At 32.6% G+C, this 25,237-nt stretch overlaps 1 protein-coding gene across 1 annotated transcript in view; it reads left to right on the forward strand.

Moving 5' to 3' along the window:
- DNAJC10 (DnaJ heat shock protein family (Hsp40) member C10) overlaps positions 1-25,237 on the forward strand; it is a gene marked incomplete at both ends in the record, with an annotated part of 32,534 nt that overhangs the window by 1,852 nt on the left and 5,445 nt on the right. The window contains 15 exons of the mRNA XM_084259091.1: positions 1,007-1,057; positions 5,497-5,579; positions 5,811-5,942; positions 6,479-6,572; positions 7,589-7,666; positions 9,718-9,761; positions 10,550-10,687; positions 13,842-13,931; positions 14,924-15,037; positions 18,124-18,238; positions 20,795-20,922; positions 21,222-21,338; positions 22,204-22,305; positions 23,361-23,516; positions 24,298-24,431. Of these exons, the coding sequence (XP_084115217.1) occupies positions 1,007-1,057; positions 5,497-5,579; positions 5,811-5,942; positions 6,479-6,572; positions 7,589-7,666; positions 9,718-9,761; positions 10,550-10,687; positions 13,842-13,931; positions 14,924-15,037; positions 18,124-18,238; positions 20,795-20,922; positions 21,222-21,338; positions 22,204-22,305; positions 23,361-23,516; positions 24,298-24,431 (1,576 nt within the window). The remainder of the gene's footprint in view (positions 1-1,006; positions 1,058-5,496; positions 5,580-5,810; positions 5,943-6,478; positions 6,573-7,588; positions 7,667-9,717; positions 9,762-10,549; positions 10,688-13,841; positions 13,932-14,923; positions 15,038-18,123; positions 18,239-20,794; positions 20,923-21,221; positions 21,339-22,203; positions 22,306-23,360; positions 23,517-24,297; positions 24,432-25,237) is intronic.

Below are 25,237 nucleotides of genomic sequence, written 5' to 3' on the forward strand. Positions count from 1 at the left end.
GCAATATTTCTCTTAGTTGTTAATTAGACTCAAGTACAGGCTAAGAACTAAAATATGCTTTTATGTTAGGCTAAATAAAATAAATTTATATCTGGGGTATTTGTTTCTTAAGAATTTTCAAAATAGTAGTTCAAGTCTATTCACTACATCTTGATAGTCTCTATCAGTTGTCAGCAATCTACATTGCACAGGCTACATGTGATTTGCCCCAATAAAGTTTTATTGGGATGCATTTATGCTTATTTGCACATTGTCCATGACATTTTTTTTTTTTTTGACACTTCGGGGGTAAAATTGAGTAGCTCTGACAAAAACCATATATCCCACAAAGTTTAAAATACCAGCTAGGCCATACAGAAAAAATTTACTGACCCCTGGTCTGTATCTGTCAATAATAATATTTGGATGTTTTAATAGAATGAGACATTTTCTCACATGGTTTTAAGGTAGATAAAATTATATATTTACTAAATGAGTTTGTGTCTACCTGTGTAAAATTCGAATTATAAAACTTTGAGCAGTAGAAAACAGTTCAAAATAATACAACATAATCTGAAAAATGAGTGCGGTCTCTAGTTAGCAGTAATGTACATGTACCAGTTTCCTAGTTTTAAAGTGTTTGCTAAAACTACATAATATGTTATCATTAGGGAAAGTCTAGTGAAGAGTGCGTGGGAATCTACTATTTTTATAATTTTCTATAATTATTCAAAATATAAAGTTAATAATTATATAATTTTTGCGGAAATGAAATTAGAATTCTGGGAACACATACACATGACAGTTCATATGAGGAGACTATCTTTTGATCATTTTTTTTTTTCTTTTGATCATTCTTTAAATGTATTGTCAATGGTATTACTTACTCTTGGTTTTTCTCTTAGTTTATAGTATATTTTTTAACTGTGAGGTTTAGTATTGCAATTGTTGATTAAAATGAAAGTAACATGTGGTAATTTAAATTTATGGTGATTTAACTTTGTATTTTATGTACTTTTAAAACTAGGTATTTATGATGATGATCCTGAAATCATAACATTGGATAGAAGAGAATTTGGTATGTGTGCATATGACTTTTAAAACTAGTCCAAGAGCATTCTCTTACAAAACCCTTGAGATTAATATATTTAGATTTAGAAATTTTTTAGATTTTTAACAAGGTAATATCGTTTATACTGTATTATTAAACAGTTCTTAACAAAGTATGTTCTTACAGAAATGTGTAAGTATGTATTCTAAATAAAAGGTGTAAAAATAATACATAGCAATGTTTCAGTTCAGGACAGGTTTGGATGCCAGGTAAACTTTATACCAACTTGCAAAAATATTCTAGTTCCAGAGCTTTTGGATTCCAGTTTTAGATAAGTATATGATTATTTCAGAAATAGATTGTTTGATTTGTGACTTATATAAAAAAGAATACAAAAGACACAGATCTCTCACTTTTCCATTGTATTTTAGAACATGTTAAATGCTGGATTAGCTAGCTTCTCATTCTTTCAAATTTTGTACAGATATAATACAATATATTTTTTTCTTTTTCTACTTCAAACCAATATATTTTACCCGAAATCGAATTTCTGTTTTACTTTGCTATATTACAATTTAATTTAGAAAACTAAAGTAGCATATTAGCTGATATATATAGTATATTTCTCATGTTACTGTAAGAGATATGTATCAGTGACTGATTTTTGTTCAGTTTCCTTCAAAGGGAGAATTACATTTTGTTCTTATTTTCTTCATGTTGGTGAGCGCAGACTAAGTAGCTATTCAATACATTACTTTGTTAAAAAGTCTTGTACATAAATATTTGGACAAGTAAAATAAATAGAAAACATAACTTCCCTATAAAGGAAGTGGAGAAAAATTTGAATCATTTGGGATACTAGCAGACAGAATACCCATTTCACAATCTGAAAGAATCCTAACTTTATTGCGTTTAGCTATATGAAATTATAGCTCTTCCTCTGTGGTTAATTACTATCTATTAGTAAGTGTTTTGTGGACCATTGAGGCAGAAAAGCTTGGAATTACAGATAGAATTGGAGGAACAAAACAAAACCTACAAGCTAACTAATCCATGAGTTCACCCAGAATCAGAGACTTTTCCTGATGGCTATATTACACATGAGTTCAAACTTTTTCAGATGTGTCACCATTGGAGAAAAGTTTAAGAATTGCTAGTAGTTCGTAAAGAACCCTAAATGGTAGTTTAGGGTTTAGCTTGATGGATAATTGCCATCATTCCAGCTGATCTTTAAAACTCCCCTCTGTATTACTAGCCTAAAACAAACTGATAATGAAATTTAATTGAAGAAGCTGAGGGAAGATAGGCAGCACAGATAAAACTATCATTTGGTCTTACTAAAATGCCACCTTAACCTACTTGGTTGTGGGTCTCTGTTACCAATTATTTCTGTTGGTTTAAGTCTTGTCTTTAGTATAACTAATTATTTACGTAATTACAGTTATTTTAAAGTCATATATGTTCACTGCCTCCAGAGATGAATTCTGTTTTCTTCTGACAAGGGTCACTAACAATCTCAGATCAGATTTATCCAAACAGATGAAATGATTCAAAAGCTTGAACTTTAGACTTTGAGAGGACTGGTCACTTTCCAGTTCTTTATTTCTCTGGGTCCTTATATCTGCCCTTAACTCTAGTTATGTCTCTCTCAGCTCAATCTATTGAATGCTCTGCTCAGTTCTTGCGTATCAACTACCTCATCTATAATTAACAAACATTGCCCTTTGATTTCCATCTTCTCCCTTATCTTGACCCCTTAATTCTTCTCTGCATTGATAACATGATGCTTTCAACAGAATTCTATATTTTGTCCAGTTTTACATCTGTAATGAGAGAGTTAGTCCAAAGTACTTAGTTCTCTCTTATCAGGAGTGGAACTTTGGAATATTCAACTATAGTCTAGGAGACAAAATGTGAATAAACTTCACTTTGTAAGCTTTAAAACAATTTCTCATCCTTCCCATTCAACATGTTGCATAATCTCTTTTTAAATGTCACAGAAAAGTGACATTATAAAGAAGTTCTAAATTATAGGTCAGACTCATGCTTGTTGTTGTCAATAGTACCCACACCATATGAGCATCCTTTTGAAGACAAGCTTGAGAAGTTAAAGGCAGATTCAAAGTAACTTTCCCCTTTTTCTTGCATTTTCTAGTTGAAGAAGTTAGCTACAGTTACATAGAAATAAACAGACATTAGTTGTAGTTGTGTATTTTAAAAGCTGAAAATTGCATCTTGAAATATATTCCTCAGAAGCATTCTGAGAAACTTTCAGAATGTTTGCAGAAACATTATGCAATAAGTAATTAGGATAATGATGTGGTTATTTACATAATAAAAGAAAAAAGCATAATTAGACAAGGCAATACCGTTCATGATTCTTAAAAATTATTATGGACGACAGTGCATCATATGTAGGAACATTGCATTTACCTTTGATAACAATATTAAAAATATCTTTAACCTTATTCAACAATAGTGGAGCTGGGCACAAAGTTGAAGTGCTCTATGAAAACAGTAAAAAGATAGACATTTTTTCACTGTAAAGAAGATTTTGTGTGAAATAGGGGCATTTGTTTAAATCATATTTTTTAATTTTATGTAAATGCTGTTGTGTTTTCAGTCTATTTAAAATTTTTAACTGGTGTATAACACGATATGTTTCAGGGGATGTAGTTTCACACCTCTTAAAGATATGACATCATACCCACCAGCAAGACAACCATAGTCCACCTTCATGCTCCATTAGGCTTACTCCCCATCACACACTCTTCCTCTGATAACCTCAATTCTGGGGTTTGTTTTGGTGTAATTGTGTCTGTTCCTTTGTTTTCTTTATATTCCACACATGAGTGAAATCATCCAGTATTTGTCTTTTTCCTTCTGATTTATTTTGTTTAACATAATCCCATCCAGTCCGAACTATGCTGCCCAAATGTGAAAATTTCATCTGATAGTTAAGGGGAGGGTGTGTGTGTGTGTGTATACCACGTCTTAATCCACTCATCTGTCATTGACACTTAATTTACCTCCTTAACTTGGCTATTGTAAATAGTGATACAATGAACATAGGCATGAATGTTTTTGCATTCTTCAGGTAGTTACCCAGGAGTGGAATTGCTGGGTCATATGTAGATCTATTAATATTTTGAGAGACCTACATACTCTTTTCCATAGGGGATGGGCCAGTCTGCAATCCACCAACAGTTGTACATAATTTTTAACCCTTTGCACTCCGAACCATTCTGGACATTCGCTACCAATGTCCCCCAGAGGGGACAGCAGAGTGCAAAGGGTTAGATTTATGAATAGTATCTAATTATGCTTTTTATTATATAAATAACCATCTCATTACTTATAGCTATTGAATTAATTCCATTTCTATTAAAATTTATACTAAATCTATTAAAAATTTACGTCATTTAGTACCAGTTGGTAGTCTAAGTAAAGTTGGTTGTTATTTAGACCACTTAGGTAAAGTGATCTGTTTGCCAGACTTTTGAAACATTACCAAAGAACAGCTGATAATATCCTAAATTATATAGTTTGCCTGTAATATGCACATTTTCCCCCATAGATCTGTCTTGTGATTGAAATATGTGAGCATTAAGTCTTATGTTTCTCGTTAACCCAAACCAGTAATACATATTTAGAATAGTATGTGTGTTTTAGTGTCTTACTATGATTTATGAAGTTCTTATTTAAAAATTACTAATCATTGTTCTTGATATGGAATTATATGAAAACTTTTAACAAGTAAATTGTCTTCACTTTTTTGCCTTGGATATTAGTACACATCCTTACAGTGTTAGAACTTTTAAATGAATTTTGTTTACTTGCAAGTTCACCTTATAGATAGTAATGTATAATGTATTGTTGGCTAGAGATTATGTGGTGTGTAGATCTATTGATTTAGCAAATAGGTATTCACTGCATTGTTAAAAACCTTGGTCTAATACTTTTCACGAACACAGCTTTCTAAGGTAAATGTCCTGTAAGCAAAGATTTATTTTAATCCCCAGTCCTTTCTATATCATGCAATCTTCTATTTCATTCTTTCTGAATTTAAAGTAGCTGTCAGAATTTACATATTTAACCTATCCTACAGATGGTAGTAGAGCTTAAATTTCAGCCTCCTTTCACTACTTCTCTGTTTTTCTCACCCACACAAACACAGAAGGTTTATTTGTTGCTTTTTGCGTCACATCTTTACATCTTCATGTTGTGTTTCTTATAGCTCAGGGCTGCTTCTTACTCAAGTATAGGTTTAGAGAGTTGTTCTTTGAAAAAGGCATTGTTAGGTTAACGGTTCTTTTGTTTTTTTCTGTTAAACATGTTTTCTTCATATATAGAAAATGATAAAGGCAATATGGTAGATAATATAACTTTCTGATCTCAAAATTTTTTTAACTAAAATATACACTAATCTTTAGTAAATAATTTTCTTTCAATTTTTTGTCTTTTAGATGCTGCTGTTAATTCTGGAGAACTGTGGTTTGTGAACTTTTATTCCCCAGGATGTTCACACTGCCATGATTTAGCTCCTACGGTATATATTTTTTACATCCTACTTATTAAAGCATTATTATTCCTAATTGATGTGTTATTTGAAATTTTCTATTTTTTAATATGTTAGGATTTTTTCTCATAACATTGGTTCTGAAATAATTATCAAATACTTTCAGTATATATGGTTTTACTTATTTTAGAATGTAGCTTGAAGAATGTTTGAGGGGAGAAAAATTATAAGAGAAATACATATTTTTTTTTTTTTTCATAGTGGAGAGACTTTGCTAAAGAAGTGGATGGATTACTTCGAATTGGAGCTGTTAACTGTGGCGATGACAGAATGCTTTGCCGAATGAAAGGAGTCAACAGTTATCCTAGCCTTTTCATTTTTAGGTCTGGAATGGTAAGAAGTTGTTAGCTTTTTTATTATAGCTTGTAAAACATTATAATTAGGGAAAACACAATATAGGAATTTTTGAAGTGTTCCAGGTCTTAGGTGCAATCTAACAAGGCTCTAGTCTTAATAAACATTTGAGATTATATTATGAATATTTTAGATATTACATGAGTGTGCTCCATTTCAGTATTAAACTTTTGCCAATTACAGTTTCTCAGATAAATAACAACTAACATTTTTAATGTATTTTTTGGTTTACAAACATTTTATGGGTATTGACCTGTTGAATACACAGGAATAATATCCTTTTTCTTCCAAATTTTAGTACTAAAATTAAGACTTAAAAATATTAAAATATCTTCCACAGAATCAGCATCATTAAGATTCTTAGCATATTATTTGAAAATATGCAGTGCTATTGTGAAATCTTAAGATTTTTTAACTAAAATATGCACAAATAATGTAGAGTCAAATGTACTTGCTGTTACTTTCATTGAATTTTGACAGTAAAAGATGTTTCTTTTTTTATTTAAAAAAATTAGGCTGCAATAAAATATCATGGTGACAGAACAAAAGAAAGTTTAGTGAGTTTCGCCATGCAGCATGTTAAAAGTACAGTGACAGAATTATGGACAGGTAATCTTATTTTCTTAATTTGCTTCATTTCTGTTCTCTTAAATTGGTGTTTTTTAGTGGTATTGTTAACATTTTGATCATAATTTTAAAATTTTAAAGTATTTCTTGCATATTTTTTACAAGGGAATTGTATCATTGGTTCAAATTTTTGCTAAATAGTGGGCATTTAACAAATGAATTATATTTATATGGAAGCAATTAAGATGTGGGAAATGGATATGAGATTGGAACAAATGAAAAGGCAACTTTAAAAGTGCAACTAATATTTAGTTGCTGTTAAAAGTACACTATATCAGTAAATTCATGCGTATTCAGATAATTTTAAGTTTAATAAGTCTTCTAATTTTCGTTTTTAATTCATCAATAATTTTAGGCAGTTTATTTAATTGCTCTTTACTATCCATGAAATGATCATATTCACATCTAAAAGAATATTCATGTCATTTTTTGAATACCTGTTAGTCTCTGAATCATATGAAGCTGCAGTAATAAAAATGTCATACCTGTGTTGAAGGACCTCATTTTATCAAGGAAGATGATAGTAAACCACTAAAATCCAAGGTAGCAACTATCATAAATAAGCTTAGGAAACTAGAACTTAGGTGGGGAACAGAGGCAAGGCTAGAAAATACTTTTAGAATGAGATGAGACCCAATCTGTCATAAAAGTGAAGAGGGAGCTTTCAAAGATAACTGTATTTGGGAAACTGGCAGTAATGGGGTGCAGTAGTATGAGGGAGAAATACGGTTAGTTGAGTAGGTAGACAAAGCTCAGCTCATAAGGGGCCTTGTTTGGACCATTTGAATTTCTTTCTTAATGAAATTATGAATTTAGATTTATGTGATGAAGAAAATGGAGAGCTAGTGATGGAATCTGACATGCTTAATGGGATTTTTAGGAAATCCTGAATACTATTCAGTGAGTTGGAAGGGGATAAAAAAAGGAAAAACCATTTAGACAGCTATTTACATTATCAAGTAATAGGTGATCAGAAATCTGCTTTATTTTCTTTTAAGGAAATTTTGTTAACTCCATACAAACTGCTTTTGCTGCTGGTATTGGCTGGCTGATCACTTTTTGTTCCAAAGGAGGAGGTAATTTTATTTGTTTTGTTATAAGAACCATGGCATTAAATTTTAAACCATGATATTTCATTTTTTTCCAGTTTTATTGAAATATAAATTAACATGAAATATTGTCTAACTTTAAGGTGTACAATGTATTGATTTGATGCTCTTAATATGTTGCAGGATGATTGCAACAAGAGCATTAGCTAAGGCCTTCATCCTGGCACATAACTACCATCTTTTTATTTTATTTATAGCAAGGACATTTAACATCTACTCTCTTAGCAACTTCAAGTATACAAAATAGCATTATTAGTATATTCACCAAACTGTACATTAACTACCAGAACTTGTTAATGTTATAAACAAAGTTTATACTTCTTGATGAAGCAATAGTCTTAGAGGTATGCTACCATAATTGAGTATTTTTAGCACTGCAAATAGTTTATATCCAAGATTAAAATGTTTAATGAATATTTGTTTTATTTTTATAAAAGATTTTAAAATTAATTTCCTAAGATATCATTTATAGTTTTGTGGTTGGTTGATACAAGTTTTTCATTTTACTGAACTTATAATACTTGTACCTTCAGTTAATGATGGATATACTACAAAAATAATTAGTTATTGGCAATACAGCACTACCCAAACAACATTTTTTTGGAATTACAGATTTTTCTTCATGTTCATGTACACATACCAAAAAAATGTGTATTCATTTGCCTCATAAAAGTAAATATTTGAAGATGACAACTTCCATTTCCTTCAGTAAATTAAGTTGAAATCCAGCACCCTCTGTACCAGAGTACACACTGTAAATCCTATTCACACATTGAAAGTGATTAAAAATTTGCATCAGTATTAACAAATTATCCCAATTCATCAATGCATTTTGTTTAATCCCAAATAGACCTATTTCTCATACTTCTCCTCTGTCTTATGCTTCTTTCTTGAATGTATTGCCTTATAGCAGAATTCACTCTTAATCTTAGTTTATTATCAAGAGGGTTTGTTCATTTTGGTGTGCTGCATAGATTTCTGTCCATTCTACATATGGGGGGGGGGACTTTAAAACTATGACATTCTTTTACCTCAGGTAGGTTACTTTTACCTTAATAAGCTTTTTTTTTTTTAAGATTTATTTTATTTTTATTTATTTATTTATTTATGCAAGCACTGGGTACAGTCAGAAGCGCGGGAGGGTGAGAGAATCCACCAGAGCCAGAGCGGGGAGCAGAGCAGGCAGAAGGACTGAAGCACACTGCTGAGGGGAGCAGCGGGCGGCAGGAGAGGTCTGCGCGCCATGTGGGACCCTCCTCCGGTGACTGGGGAGCAGCCTGGGGTCGAACTGGCGCTGCAGAGGCTGTGGGCAGCTTCACAACCCAGTGCTCAACTGCTGCACCACTGGCTGGGGAGGCCCACCTTAATAAGCTTTTGATACTCTAGCTCCCTTCCTTCTGAATCTGTCTTGTGTTCGAGCATTTATATTTATAGAATTTTCATAAAAATGGTGAAGAAGCTATTTTTAAATTGTATTTTAAGAACCCTTGACATACTCTTATCAAATAGATGTATTACATTTTATTTCCCCATATCATAGCTCTTTGATAAGGGGAATTTTTGATAGGAGAGATTTGAGAATAAGATCTCAAAAGAGATGCTTGAGAGTATGTGATTTCTTTTCTCTTTAACTAAAAATTCTAGGAAGCAAAAGTAAGAAATGAAATGAAAAATTGATAAAAGAGATATTGTGTGTATGCATGTGTGTGCATGTATGTGTGCACGTGTGTAGAATAAGACTTTCACCTCATTATCTACCTAATAAATAAGTCTCAATATTTACCAGTAGATCTCAAGTATTTGCTTTAGAATCAACATGGTTGTGGGCCTCCCGTGGTGGTGCAGCAGTTGAGCGCTGGGCTGCGAGGCTGCCCGCAGCCTCAGCAGTGCCGGTTCATTCTCCAGCCACCGGCGAGGGTCCCACAAAAAAAAAAGCATAACACAGTTGTTTGGGGGAAAGGCAAAAGCAAATTTAGACTTGTAAAGCTGAAATTACTTCTTAAGTTTTTCCCCCCTAGATTGTTTGACTTCACAGACACGTCTCAGGCTTAGTGGCATGTTGGTAAGTATCAATTATTTTATAAAACTAAATCACCATGCTAAGCAACACTTTTAAAAATTGAATCTAGATACTTTCTTTGATAGTTTAAGTACTTAACTCACTTTTTTTTCCTGATATTCTAATTTTTTTCAAAATTCTTTAGCAATTTTTATGAATGGTACTTTCATTGTTCACTTTTTAATATTCTATAATTTAATTGTGAAATCTTTAACCAGATTTCATGTATTTGTGTATATGTCTTATATGTCTTACTGTCATTTTCAAACTTTAATCTTTGTTTATATCTCATTGCATTATGATTGAGGAATTGTTTATGTGTTTTAATACTTTAACACTATTAAAGCTGCCTCTGTGGCCTAGAATTGTCAGTTATGAAATTGTGAAAGTTCTGTGTGTGCTTGAAAGTAGATTTTCTGTGTATTTTAGGTATAATTTTTATTATGTTAGATCGAATTTATCAATCATGTTATTCAAATCTGCATCATTTATTTTTTTTGAATGCTCTTAAAAATTTAAGTTTACAATAGAAAAGTTGTTTTTCTTTTCGATTTTTTAATAGTTGATAAAAAGCAAAGTAATTTCACATGATTTGCATTTATTATATAGTTTTAAATGTACTGATCGCAGGAATTTTTTTTTACTTTTAAGAGTACAGATCTTTTTTTTTTCACATAATTTTTTATTTTTAAATATATTTTAGTTGAGAAAAGTTGTTTTGCTGAGTAAAACTAAATACGTTTTACTTTTTCTTCCACTTACAATACAACCATTTTTTATTTCCATCATAGGATGGTCTTGTTAATGTAGGCTGGATGGACTGTGCCACCCAGGACAACCTTTGTACAAGTTTGGATATTACAACAAGTACTACTGCCTATTTTCCTCCTGGAGCTACTTTAAATAACAAAGAGAAAAGCAGTATTCTGGTATGAATTGCTTTAATTTCTTTATGTATAAAGGTGCAGGCACACAGTCAAACATAATGTATCTCTTTGTTAAAAAGGAGCAAGTAAACAAATCAGTTTATACATCAGATTATAGAACATTTAATTATTTAGAATCAATATTCTGAATTCTGTTTAATCTTACTTCAGTTTATTCAATCTGCTATAAGGATTATTTATAAACTTTTATACTTTAAACACTGAAGATATAAATTGCATTCTGAGGTTAGATGTATTTTCTCTGGTTTTCATTTATTTTGTTTGGATTATGAGCTTTACCTCCCTGATGAATAAGGAGAATGAGGTTTAAGCTAGTTGTCAAGGAGCTGAGGTAAATGATTGGAATAGATCCCTAGGGAACCCCAAAAGAAAATAAAACTTAAGACTATGTGCTGATTTTCCAATTTTAGCTGTGGCCTTGACCTCTGCCTCCATTCCAGACATGTGTATACTACTGCCTGTTCAACAGTTCCCTGGGACATTAATTGATGTCTTGAACTTACATATTTATAATTATACTGACATTCCCTGATAAATCTACTGCCACACACACTTTTTGCCATCTCAGTTAAAAACTTCATCCTTTATCATTAGGACAAATACATTGGAGTCATTCTTTTTCCTCTACACTATACCCAATTCATCAAGAAAATCTATAACTGTTTTTAAAAGCTTTCCATAATCTGTGAGAGTGTTCATCACTTCATAACATGTGCTATAATTATTTACACTTTCATTATTTTTCTCCCACATTAAATTTTGTTTGGATTTTTCACTGACATATCCTAAACACACTCTAGCACATTAGTTCTCTACCAAGTGTTTTTATGTGCCAAATAATAGATGTCTGTATTTTTCTATAGTAATCGTTAATCCCTGAAGAATTAACCCTTGACTACTTGTGACATAGCTAATCATTCTTCTCTTGATATTTGTTACTACTTTTTAGGATCCTAGAGTATTGTAATGAACACTCTCGTTTGTTCATCTTTATCTGTTTAGAATGAGATAGCAGCTTTAACTCAATTTGTATTACTAGATTGCCCTACAGAAAACTTGTGTACCTGCCATCAGTTCATGAGGATTACCCTCATCAACACTTAATCTAAACTTTGCCTTCAGTGCTGCAGTCTCATAGTGAGATATTTGGTTTTTTTTTAAATATAAAATTGCCATTTGGATGTGATCTTGGACAGGAAACATGAGTGATAATAGAAATGTAATAACTGGGGTTGATGAATTGAACAATCTTTTCCCTCCTAAGAAGCATTCAAGTTTTAAAAAATGTACACCAGTTAAATATGTTTGGAAGGTTAAATTCAAAGGCTAAACAGAATTTTTTATAGATACAACTAATACGTTGTACTCCTAAAAAATGAATTTTTTAATGAGTTTCTAGTGGATCAAGTACTTACATATTTATATAAATTGCTATAGGAGTATTTTTAGTAAAATTTTCATATGTATATGCTAAAGTGAATGAGATGATACATAAAAGATTTGTTTTGGTACTTTAAACAGTTTGGTAATGAAGTCATTTCATATAGATCTTTAAGAATATTAATTCTGGGGCCTCCCTGGTGGCCTAGTGGTTAAATTTCAGTGCTATCACAGCTAAGGCCTGAATTCTATCTCCTTCCAGGGAGTTAACCCACATAAGACACAGCAAACCACTCTTGTCTCGCCCGCTGCTTGCTCCCCTTAGCAGTATATTTCAGTAGATCTGCCTATCCTCCTCCCCCTGTGTCTCTGGTGAATATTCTCACCTCTGGCCTATACCCCAGTTCTTCTATGCCAAAACTAATAATTATAATAATAATAATAAAATGATGTTTTAAAAAAGAGAGACTATTAATGCTACAGTTTTTTTGATTAAAAATACAGAAAACTCAATATTAAGGAAAAATATTGGGAGAACCTCCCTGGTGGTGCTGGGGTTAATGCCTTAGCACTATCAAGCTATCACTGGCCACTGCAGCGTGAGTTCAATCCCTGGCCAGGGAGTTAACCCATATGGCACAGCAGACCTCTCCTTTCTTGCCTCCTTCTGCTCCCCTCAGCAGTGGATCTACCTATTCTGCTCCCCACTCTGTCTCTGAGGAATCCTCTCACACCCCTACACCTCTGCCCTAGACCCCAATTCTTTTACACATAAATAAATCTTTTAAAAAAAATTTGGAAAAACTGAACTTTCTTTTATGTTATCCATTGTTTCTGTCCATATAAGCATTCCATTTTGAGCACAATAAGCTATAAATACTGTGCTATTTTCTATATATTTTTAGTGGAATCATGGGTCTTTCAAGTGATGTTTGAATTGTCAAACATAGATGGCTCATAATTAAAGGTGTATATTAAATCTGTTTGATTCAAGCCCCATACATATTTTCTTGATGTTATCATTGTTCTTCACTCTTTATAGTAACACTAGCTTCACTGAGAATTAGACCATCAAGGAGAAATCTTTGAGAAAAATATGCTGGGGATAAATTATGGACAGAAATAATGGAGATTTGTTAGAAGGGAGGTGTGCCTTTTTCACTTGTGTTTTCATGGACTTAGGTTGAAAATATAAAGTTCTTTATCATTGTATCTGCAAAATTCCTTGGGTGTGGTTTGGTGTGGGGATGTTTTTTAAAAAACCTCTGTAGTAGAAAACAGATCTGTTCCAATATTTCAGTTATAAGTTTTTAATTTCTACTAATTACTGGTTGTGATACAAAGTTTCTAGGGTCATGACATACTCTAATTTTTTAATACTAAAGAATTTATAAAGCATTGGCATTCTTTAAAACATGGTTAACATTAAAATTAAACTGAACATAATGGTCATTTTTCCTAATGATTCAAAACTTAAGAGGATTATCACAGAATATACAGCATAGTTAATGAAAATTTCAGGTAATCAGACACCTAAATAATGGCATTGACTTTATATCATTTTTAAGACATAGTCCAATTTTTAATAGCTTACCCAAAATGATATGCTTTATTGTTTAAAAGATTTGGAATAAATAACTTGAAAAATGCTTAATTTTGTGCTTTTTTTCCTTCTAAGTTCTTTTATGGAATTTAGAAAAAAGTCAAATAGATATTAACTTAAAAGATTACAATATTAATTATTCTCTTATTCTAGTTTCTCAATTCATTGGATGCTAAAGAAATATATTTGGAAATAATGCATAATCTTCCAGATTTTGAACTGCTTTCGGCAAACACTCTAGAGGTAACATGTTTATAAAGAAATAGCAATAAATGTTGACAACATTCTAGGTTTAAGCATATTAAAATTAGTGTTTTTATTTATCACTCAAGAGAAAGTACCAGTTTCATAAGAACTGTATCAGTCTGCTTAGATTAAATCTAGTTATTAGAGTTGTTGGTGTTGAAATTTCAGGGCAGATCTCTAGTTTTGGAAAACTAGCCTGTCCTGTAGGTCAGTTTCAGGAGAAAAAGGCAAGATTTTAACCACAAGCCAACTTTGGGTCAAATTTGGGACTTTATGTTCTTGCTTTTAAAAATACCGTTTATTACTTTTTTCTATTTTTTGATCCCAGAGGCTTCTATGTCTCTATTTTTACTCAACTTTGTGTTAAACCTGGGAAAGCTGACTTACCCATAGCCCAACTATTTTTTTTAAAAAGCAATAATTTAAATTTTAAAAAACAGGGCCTCCCCGGTGGCACAGTGGTTGAGCGCTGGGTTGCGAAGCTGCCTGCAGCCTCTGCAGCGCCGGTTTGATCCCCGGCTGCTCCCTGGCCACCAGAGGAGGGTCCTCCCGCATGGCACCCGCTGCTCCCCTCAGCAGTGAACTTCTGCCTGCTCTGCTCCCCGCTCTGGCTCTGGTGAATTCTCTCACCCTCCTGCGCTTCTGACTGTACCCAGTGCTTGTATAAATAAATAAATAAATCTTTTTTTAAAAAAAATTTTTTTAAAAACAACTATGTTATTGAAAACCTTTTTTTTTTCCCCCTTGGATCAGTCCTCTAAGACTTTGTAATTTATACTCTTTAATTTATAGAAAATCTTCCTGTAATGTAGAATAGATTTACATAGCATTATATCAAATAAGCATCAAAATGGGTTTTATCTAACATTTTGAAGTAATAAATAGGGTCACTAAAAGCAACTAAGTCAAAGAAATAATGAATAGAATCTTTAGAATTTGCCCTCGCTGACTTTTCTCTTTCATTATCACTTTTTTGAATGACTTTTAAGGATCGTTTGGCTCATCATCGGTGGCTCCTCTTTTTTCATTTTGGAAAAAATGAAAATTCAAATAATCCTGAATTGAAGAAGCTAAAAACTCTACTTAAAAATGAACATATTCAAGTAAGGAAATTGCAATCTGTCTGCCTTCTACTATTTTATTTTCTTAATGTATATTTCAAAAATAGCTTTACTTGAAGCTAGGTTAAGAATTACTTTCGTTGTATTTATTTGAAACCTTATTGAAAACTTCTGTGTTTTTGCTTTGCCTGGATTTTTGTTTTTTACTGAAGGAGGTTTGCATTGTTTTAGTTGTGCATTTATAAATCAGCATCTTTATATACTACATAATTTGCCACTAAAAGTCCAATTGTGTCTCTCACCATACAGTTGACCCATTTTACCTAATTAACTCACCCCCTTTCCACTTCTCCTCTAATAACCACTAATTTGGTTTTATAGTCTAATAAAAATCTGTTTTATTCATTTGTTTTTATACCATATAAGTGAAATCACATAGTATTTGCCATTTTCTAATTTATGTCATTAAGCATAATATCTCTGAGATCTTGCATTGTTGTTGCAATGCAACATTTTGTCTTTTTTCCTTTAATAACTGAGTAGTGTTCCATTTTGTATATATACCACATCTTTTTCCAGTAATCTGTGAATGGGCATATAGATTGTTTCCAAATCTTGGCTACTGTACATAGTGCCATAGTGAGCATGAAGGGTATACATATTTCTCTGAATTGTGGTGCTTTGGTTTGTTTGGGGTTTTTTTTGTAATTCTTTGGGTAAGTACAAGGATCATACTGAATTTCTATTTTTAATTTTTGAGGACTCTCCCTATGACTTCCATAATGGTTACACCAGTTTACATTCCCACAACTATATATGAGAATCCTTTTCTCGCCACATCCTCTCCAACACTAATTTCATGTCTTTTGAATAATAGTCATTCTCATAGGTATGAGGTAAATATCTCATTGTTGTTTCGATTTGCATTCCCTGATAAGAAATGAAAATCTTTTCCTGTTAGCCATCTGTGTGTCATCTTTGGAAAAGTATGTGTGCAGATCCTCTGCCCTTTTAATCAGGTTGTTTTTATTGAGTTTTATGAATTTATCTATTTGGGATATTAACCTTTTATTGGATGTGATTTGCAAGTATCTTCTTACATTCAGTAATATTTCTTTTGATTTTGATAATTATTCCTATCAATGTATAGAAGCTTTTCAGTTTAATGTAGTTTTTTGCTTTTGTTCTCTTGCTGTTTGAGTCAGATCCCTACTTTCCTAAGACCAATAGATTTCTTTCTCTATTATATTCTCTTGTTCTCTTGACTCCTTTCTAATAAATAAGTTGTCCATATATGTGTATGTCTGTATGTGTGCTGTTTAATCAAAATGGATTCACTGCATTCCCTACCACAACTCCACCCCAGAGATGAGGAACAACTCAATTACATTTTATTCTACAAGAAAAAGTAAAGTTTATTGTTGAAAATCTCACTAAAATTTTCTACCCTGTGTCTTTGGAGTCAGAGGAAATGTGACTTAAATCCCTATTTATAATATTTGAGCTCTTTAAATTTATTCAACCACTTTATAATGTCAGCTTTCTCGTAAATAGGTCTGTGTTGTCAGAAATAGATAATTTTATGTGAAATTACCTAGCATAGAGTTCAATACACGGCAGAATCCAATATACATTATTTAATCTATTAAAAAAATGGACTCACTGTAATCTTTGTAAAATTTTCCACTTAACAATATTGTAAATTTTCACTTGCCGGTATACACACACACATCATTACCACTGAAGTCTAAGTAGTATTTTGCTATACGTTTATACAATAATCGTTAAATAAATCCTCTTACTAATGACTTGTTTTTCTCATTTTTTAAATCAAAAATACTCCTAAAAATGCAGTAAGAGGAATTTTTTTGGTGCGAAGTTATATTCTTTTAAAGGTGTTTTTGTCTTCATTACCAGAATCCTCCAGAAAGTTTATCAATTTATATTCTCACTGACAACATGTAAGTGACCATTTCTCCATATCTGTGCCAACCATAGTATTATTTTTTATAGATTCATTACCATTTTGATATGCCAAAAGTAATGTTAAAAACATATCATTGTGCTTTCTCGTGGAGTTGAAGATGGTCTTCAAGATTACTAACAAATCATAATCCTTCTCTATTTTCTATGTATGTCTCTGGCCCATTTTCTTTCTCCTGGTGTAGGATGTTCTTTTTTTTTCACTTTAAGGTTTATTTTTTATTTATACAATAGCTAGGGTACAGGCCAGAGGCACGGGAGGGTGAGAGGAGTCGCCAGAGACAGAGTGGGGAGCAGAACAGGCAGACAGACCGAAAGCACTGCTGAGGGGAGCAGCATGTGCAACAGGAGAGGTCTGCCACGCCATGTGGGTATCTCCGGGAATTGAACCCGTGCTGCAGAGGCTGCGAACAGCTTCACAGCACTGTGCTCAACCTGCTGCGCTACCGGGGAGGCCCTGTTCTTTTTTTTCTTATTGAATCTTCTGTGTTAAATACTACAAGTTTTTTTTCTTGATTTACCTTTTTCTTGTTGGTCTTCTTTATGCTGTTTTATCCCCCGACACTATGAGATTGCTGGCCTTTTCTGTGGTTTGTCTTTGAAAATTCACTCTCAGGCCTCCTTGGTGGCACAGCAGGTTGAGCACAGCGCTGTGAAGCTATCCTCAGCCTGTGCAGCACAGGTTCCATCTCCAACCGGCCAGGGAGATTCCCACATGGCCTCTCTTGCCTCACCTGCTGCTCCCCTCAGCAGTGTTCTCAGTCTGCCTGTTCTGTTCCCCACTCTGTCTCTGGTGAATTCTCTCACCCTCCCGCGCCTCTGGCCTGTACCCCAGTTTCTTGTATAAATAAATAAATCTTTTTTTAAAAAAGTTAAAAATTCACTCTCTCCCCAAGATTATATAAATATCCACATTTTTAGAGGGGTAGATTTCTTAGCTCCCTATTTTTTTAGAAATTTCTCTCAGATTTAAGTAAATTGAATTCCAATGTTAGATGTGAATTATTTCTTTTCATGACCTATTAACTTTCTTTTAGAAACTGTATTGTTAGAGAAGTGTATTTTTAACTTATCTTTATGGATATTTAACAGTTGAATGGATACATTGTGTTTTCTTCAAGTTGAACCTTGTTTTTCTACTTTAGATTGGCAAATTTGACTGTTCCTCTGCACCGGACATCTGTAGTAATCTCTACATTTTTCAGCCATGTCTAGCAGTATTTAAAGGTCAAGGAACCAAAGAATATGAAATTCATCATGGTAAGGAGGGGGGAAATGATGGAAACTATCTTCATAATAATGTTTTCATTGTACTTTTTACCATGTTTTAAGATCCTCAGTATATCTGTTCTCATTTAGAAGCATATTTGTTTCTTATAGGGAAATAGCTTTTTAATTATATTGTTATTTTATCCTTACTCTTCTTAAAACTAACAGTTCTCTCCTGCTATTCGATAATTTGAACAGTATTTCAGTAAGAATTGATAGGATAGTGACAAATTTAAGGGTATTATTTATTAGCAAAAGTAAGCAGCTCCTACAGTTGCCATTCCAGTGAGACAAATATGCCATCTCAGTGATTATGGATGATATCCGGGCATTCTTTGGTATTTTCCTTCCTTAGCTTACCAGATTTCTGCATTAACTACTTTGTTACCTCTCTTGAATTTATAATTACACTTGTGTATTTCAACTCTGTGTATTTACCCCTACATTCATGTAATAGAGTTCCAAGGGTTTGGGGTACATCATAGGTGCTATCCTAAAAGAAGTCAAATATAGCAAAAGAAACAACCTGCTAATTATGAAATACTTAGTGAATCACAGATATTGATGAAATGCCTGTTACAATACTGTTTTTAAGTGTTAGAATACAAAGTTGTAAGACATGGACTCTGTCTCAAGAAATTTATAATATCTAGTGGGGGGAAAAGGAGCTTTACAAGAAAATGTGAAAAGCATTGTAATAATCATTATGCATAAACTACGAATTACAGAAACATCTGCATAGTGTATATAAGGAGGTGGTATTTGAATAGAGTTGACATTTGAATGCTCAGTTTCCCAAAGCAAATATTAGAAAAAAATAGTAGGCTCTCTAGGCTAGAAGAACTGCGTGAGCTGACTTGGCAAGAGAACTTATGTAACAGGAGTTACTTTTTACGTAGTACTTTCTATTAAAGTCAGACATTTTTCTAAAGCCTTTGCATACTTCTACATTTAAATTTTTATTTATACAACTCAACCAGGGAGAAAATGAGATTTTAAAAAGTAACATGTCCCACAATAAACTAGTAACTGCTGGTCAAAGAGGATTATGTACCCAAATATATCTGACTCTAAAGCCCAGACTTATAGCCAGATTAAACTACACCACTTTCTAAAAGTATCAAGATGACCACATTTTTAAAATAATGGAGGTCTGTTTTTTAATTCAAACTTCACTTTCCATATTCCCCTATTCTCTGTGCTTCTTGATTGATTCAGTTCCATCTCTGTCTACTGTAATGTCATATACAATTGCCACCTCCTAATCTTTCCTTTTGGAAAGGCTAGCAGTTGAACAAAGCATGTGATGACTGTGTTTGCAAAGTGGCTCTTTTGCCCATATTTTGATTGGGATATTTCTTTTCATTTTGTTGAGTTTTATGAGCTCTTTGTAGGCCTTTGATATCAGCTCCTTGTCAGACGTATGTTGTGGAAATACTTTCTTCCATTGAGCAGAGTGTTTCTTCATTTTAGCTATGTCTTTCACTGTGCAGAGCAGTTTGGTTTGATCCAGTCCCAATTGTTTATATTCTCTTTTGTTTTCCCCATAGGATCACTTTTAAAATTATGGTCAGTAGAGGGATTTGTAAAGAATTGCAGCAGCAGCAGCAGCAGCTAAAGAATAAGAAAAAAGCAAAAGAATGTAGTATCATGTATCATTGTTTTTAAACAATTTTGAAATTGTCTCTCTACCACTAGGTTATGGACTCCTTAAAAAGGACTGTATCTTTTATTTTTGCATTCCCTGCAGCATTTAAAACAAGGTCCAACATATTAAATGTGTTTGGTTTAATATTGACTACTGAAGGAATGTCAGGGGGCACCAGGGAAAATGTACTATGCAGTGACTGAGAGAGCTATCTGCCAAGCCAAGAAGATTCTTTAGGCAAGGGAAAAGCATCAGAATCTGTTAGGCAAGAGGATATTATCATCAGATTAAGTTGACTGTAGTAGTAATTGTAGAAAAAGGGCCGAAAAACCAGGTTGGTTATTGTAGTAGGCCAGATTGAACATAGGCAGTAGCTTAGATTGGGGTTGGAGATGGTAAGATGATGAGTGAAGTATGATACAAAGGCAAAGAAGGAAGGCAAAAAAATCACTCTAGGAAATCTACTGGGTTAGGCCATTGCCAAGATAGGAGAGCATGTTTAAGGGGAAATAACTTGATTTTGATATGTTTGAAATGCTTATGGCATCCAGGTAAATATTTCCACTGGGCAATTGGTAATAGGTTTTTGAATTCATAAACAAAATCTACATTGAAGAAGTAGATGTGGGAATTAGGACATTTCAGGTAAGCATAAGGAACTCCACTATTAAAAAATATAATTCTGCCGCTGAGAATGAGGAAACATATCACATAGGGTTTGACATTTTAACTGGTCTTCCATCAGTAGCATACAGGACACTAAAACTGCACTAAATTCAATTCATAAGTTTATCTTCCTTTAACATTTTAAGTATAAAAAATGACATAAAAACTTTGAAATGTTTCTGTGAATAAAAAGGCAGAATGTGGACTTTAATTTTTCTCTTTTAATTTCAAAGGAAAGAAGATTCTATATGATATACTTGCCTTTGCCAAAGAAAGTGTTAATTCTCATGTTACCACATTGGGACCTCAAAATTTTCCTGCTAGTGACAAAGAACCGTGGCTTGTTGATTTTTTTGCCCCTGTAAGTCATTTCATTTTTTTCCTGTCAAATTTCACTATTCTAAGATTTTTCTCTTGTAAGAGCAAAAAGATATTGTTTAGATAACCTTGAACCTTGTGTACAAGATTTACATAACAGTTTTGGCCACTATCTCACTATGTCAGCACTAAGAGATGATACACATTTACCTCCAACTATCAACTATACACATGCTCCAGATTTGCAACTCAGTTTGGTTTATTTTACTTAGCATATTATTTGTTGCAAAATGCTTTTGTTTCATTTGCTTCAGTACTTATGAATATTTTTTTCTTTCCTAGTGGTGTCCACCATGTCGAGCTTTATTGCCAGAGTTACGAAAAGCATCAAAACATCTTTATGGTCAACTTAAATTTGGCACACTGGACTGTACAGTTCATGAAGGACTCTGTAATATGGTATGGCAGTTTAAAAAAATTACATTTTTTGTAGTTCTTGTAAAATAGATACCTTTTCACAGCTTAATACTAATATAATAATATCCTTCAAATGTACTTGTATATTTATAGTAGCAAAATAAGTGATTTAATCAAAGTGATATAGTAAAACAATAATATATGTGTAGTTGAATTGTAAATGTCTTATTTACCAAACTCGGGAAAATACTTAATTTGATAAAATACATGATTTTCAATTATTTACATTTTTTAACTTAACATTACGTTTTGGCAGTCTAATTTTTATTCTTTTGCTTTCCTCGTACTTATCTTCTACGTGTAATTAATAAGAGGTAATTAAAACAATGAAACAAGCTTTTGAAACCTTTTTTTTACATAAAAATATTTTCTTAGGTTAATAAATATTCTTTCTTCAGGTCCAGGAAGATCTAGAATTTACACTTCACTTTGAAAGTATCTATAATACCACCTATAAAAATATTCTTGGGGGAAAAGTTATCAGACCTGAATCAAGCACCTCTGTGTACAGGAAATGACAGAGGAACATGTTAAATGACACCGTGGGCACACAATCTGCAAATCTCAGCATGTAGAGGACTTTACAAGACAACACTAAGTTTATTGGACAAACACATTGGAGGTGGGGAGGATTAAAGAGATTTAAAAGATGTATCATTTAAATGCAATTGTGAATCTATTTCCTTTGCTAAATCTGACCAGGCTAAAATTTTTCAGTCATCAGCAATTTTACAATAGGTTTTTAAATCCTATTATTTAAAGTAAAGGTAAAGTAGTTATAAATTTGAAACAGATAGGTGAAAAATATATAAAACCTTTATTTAATTTGTATTCTTATTCTTAATAGTATAATATTCAGGCTTATCCAACAACAGTGGTATTCAACCAGTCCAACATTCATGAATATGAAGGACATCATTCCGCTGAACAAATATTGGAATTCATAGAGGTACTTTCTATAATTACAAATCCTTCGTGTATATGTACATTTTGTATAAATATTTAGCACATTTAATAATGGAATTCTTTTCATGCCAAAACATTTTCTAACAATGAATTTCTTTAATTTTTCTATTTCATTTTGTACTTATAATAAACTCTGAGAATAAGTATGCTTTTCTGTTCCCTAGTACACTGTGCCTAGTACCTTGAATCTATGAAATTATACTTTAACATAAAGCCTTGTCATCCTCTTTCTGTTGTTTGTTTGTTTTTTTTTTTTTTTCTGATAGAACCACCACAGATTATTTCTTTAGGTCCCAAATAGTTGATACAGGAGTTTGATATAAGAATGAGCCCATTATTACCCAAGAAACATGGATAAGGGACATTCTTATCCCATCCACCCAGTAAAGGGTCTCTACGCCTAGACAGCTATGCCAAGCTTATGTGTTACTAACAAAATATACTGTACAATTGTAGCATCTCCTTTTTTCTCACTAAAGTCTTCATTGGCTGAAATAGTTACTAGCGCCACCTAAGGAATGGAACATTCTAGCTTATTATCCAGGTAATGACCATTCTGCCCTGTCCTACTCATCTCTCCTTCCTCCAAAGTAATAATTGTTTTTTGTTCTCATCCTAATGAAGCTAAATCTTAGTTTGTGCTCTTTGATCATGATAGACTGAACAGCATCTGGAGCAAGTGATTTGTAGAGAAGTTATGCAGTATCTCCAGTCAGAATGTCAGAAAAAAAGGATAGTAGACTTTCCATTAGTAATTATAGGTTTTAGGCAAGTCTTGGAACTCTTGCCTCAGCCACCCCTAACCTTAAATACAGTTGCCTCTTTTCCCTTCTAAAAGTGATTTTAGTGATACATAGAAGTATACCTTGATTTGTAAAGTCTAATGAATAAAATCCAAACTTAAGGTAGATTATATCTTTTTAAAATAACTTGCTAGAGATTCTAAGTACCTTTTGATTATTCAAAAATAGGAACTTTTCTAAATAACACATACCAACAATTTGCCAAAAAATATAATGGAAGCTATATTCTCTTCAGGATCTTATGAATCCTTCAGTGATCTCCCTGACACCAACCACTTTCAATGAACTAGTTAAACAAAGAAAACATGATGAAGTCTGGATGGTGGATTTCTATTCTCCATGGTGTCATCCATGTCAAATCTTAATGCCAGAATGGAAAAGAATGGCCCGGGTATAGTAGAATTGCTTATTTTAAATCATACTACTTTCTAAGAAGGTTTATTTAACAGATTTTGTAACTGATATAAATGAGCCCACCACTAGATTGTCATTTAACAATATTAATATCACTTGCATGTTTTGGAGTGTGAATATAGAATAATTACCCTATTTTCTGTGTCACTTGGTAGACTTTTCACCAAATTCCTACCACTGAACCCAAAGATCCCCTTTATTTCCTATCAAAAAATTTTTTTACTCCTTTACTTTTAGAGATTTAAAGACAGTGCTTCAGAGTATTGTGGAATGTAAGAAAAAAGTAACCTTGATCAATAACATTTAGAAAATTTCCTACAAATAGACACTGTTATAAATCATGAAAGAGAAGAAACAAATACCAAAATGACTATTAACATTTATTTCTAGAATAAAAAATGAACAACCTAAAAGCTAAAATGGTTTCTGGTATCTTAAAAGAATACATTTTTATGCTCTTTTCAGTAAAAATTTAAAATTTAGGTGAGTCAGTATAACTTTCTCCATTTGGAAAAGTAACTGATATATTACTATATGTTTTTGATTTCTAACACAATTTCCCCATGTATTAGATGAATGATTTCCAGTTCATTACTATAAGTGGTGTACTGTTTTAAGCCCTTGTCCATTTTTATTTGGTAAAATTCACTGATAATAACCTCACAGTGGCAATTTCTCTACTATAAACCTACATTGAATAGTTAGGAAAGTGAATTTATTCTAGTCACTTTGACCTATTTATCTTTTTTCTTTTATAGACATTAACTGGATTGATCAATGTGGGCAGTATCGACTGCCAACAGTATCATTCTTTTTGTGCCCAAGAAAACGTTCAGAGATACCCCGAGATAAGACTTTTTCCCCAAAAGTCAAATAAAGCTTATCAATATCAGTAAGTATTCCCTCAGATGTAAAGACATTGTTATAACCATATATTTGTTCAGTTTTTATCATAACTAGATAAGTTAACCTAATAAACATCTTGGGAGTCCACTATGTTCTCATTAGTATGGTAATGAGAACAAAAAGAAGTGAACGGTCCCACTGTTCATGAAACTGACAGTCTAGTAAAGAAGATAAGGTAAAAGGAACATTTATGAAGTCCTAATTTGATATCAGGTACTCTTCATTAGTCCTCATACAATATCCTAAAGAATAAGAATTATCTCCCTTCCTGCAACTACAGATAAGTAAACAGTCATAGGCTTTACGTAATTTTCCCAAGTCTATCTCAGTGCCCATGGGCAGCTGAACAGCACCCCATGGTATTTTAGGCAGCAAATTCAAACACAAGGTAGAATGATACATACAATGAAAAAGGTAAAAATGAACCATGGATTCTATGAGAGGAAATCATGAAAGACTGCATTTATGGGGTATCTTTGAAAAGTGGGTAGGAATTTGACAGTAATAAGTTAAGATTCAAAAGCTAAAGCATGGGACATTTTTAATGTTGCTGTTCCATGGGTTTGAAGGAGATGTCTAGCAGGCAAACTGACATTTAGGTCTGTGTAGAACACAAGAATACAGAAAAAATATATTTGGGAAACCATATAGCAGTATTTGTAAATACATACATCTGAGAAGAGAGATACTAAGTCAATCAATTAAACTCTTCTTTAAGTTGCTACAATGAGATTGTTTTTTGAACATACCAATAGTAGAAAATGGTATTTACAACTTAACTATATATTTTTT

This window comes from Talpa europaea, assembly GCF_964194135.1.
Source record: "Talpa europaea genome assembly, chromosome: 1".
Taxonomy (NCBI): Eukaryota; Metazoa; Chordata; class Mammalia; order Eulipotyphla; family Talpidae; genus Talpa; species Talpa europaea.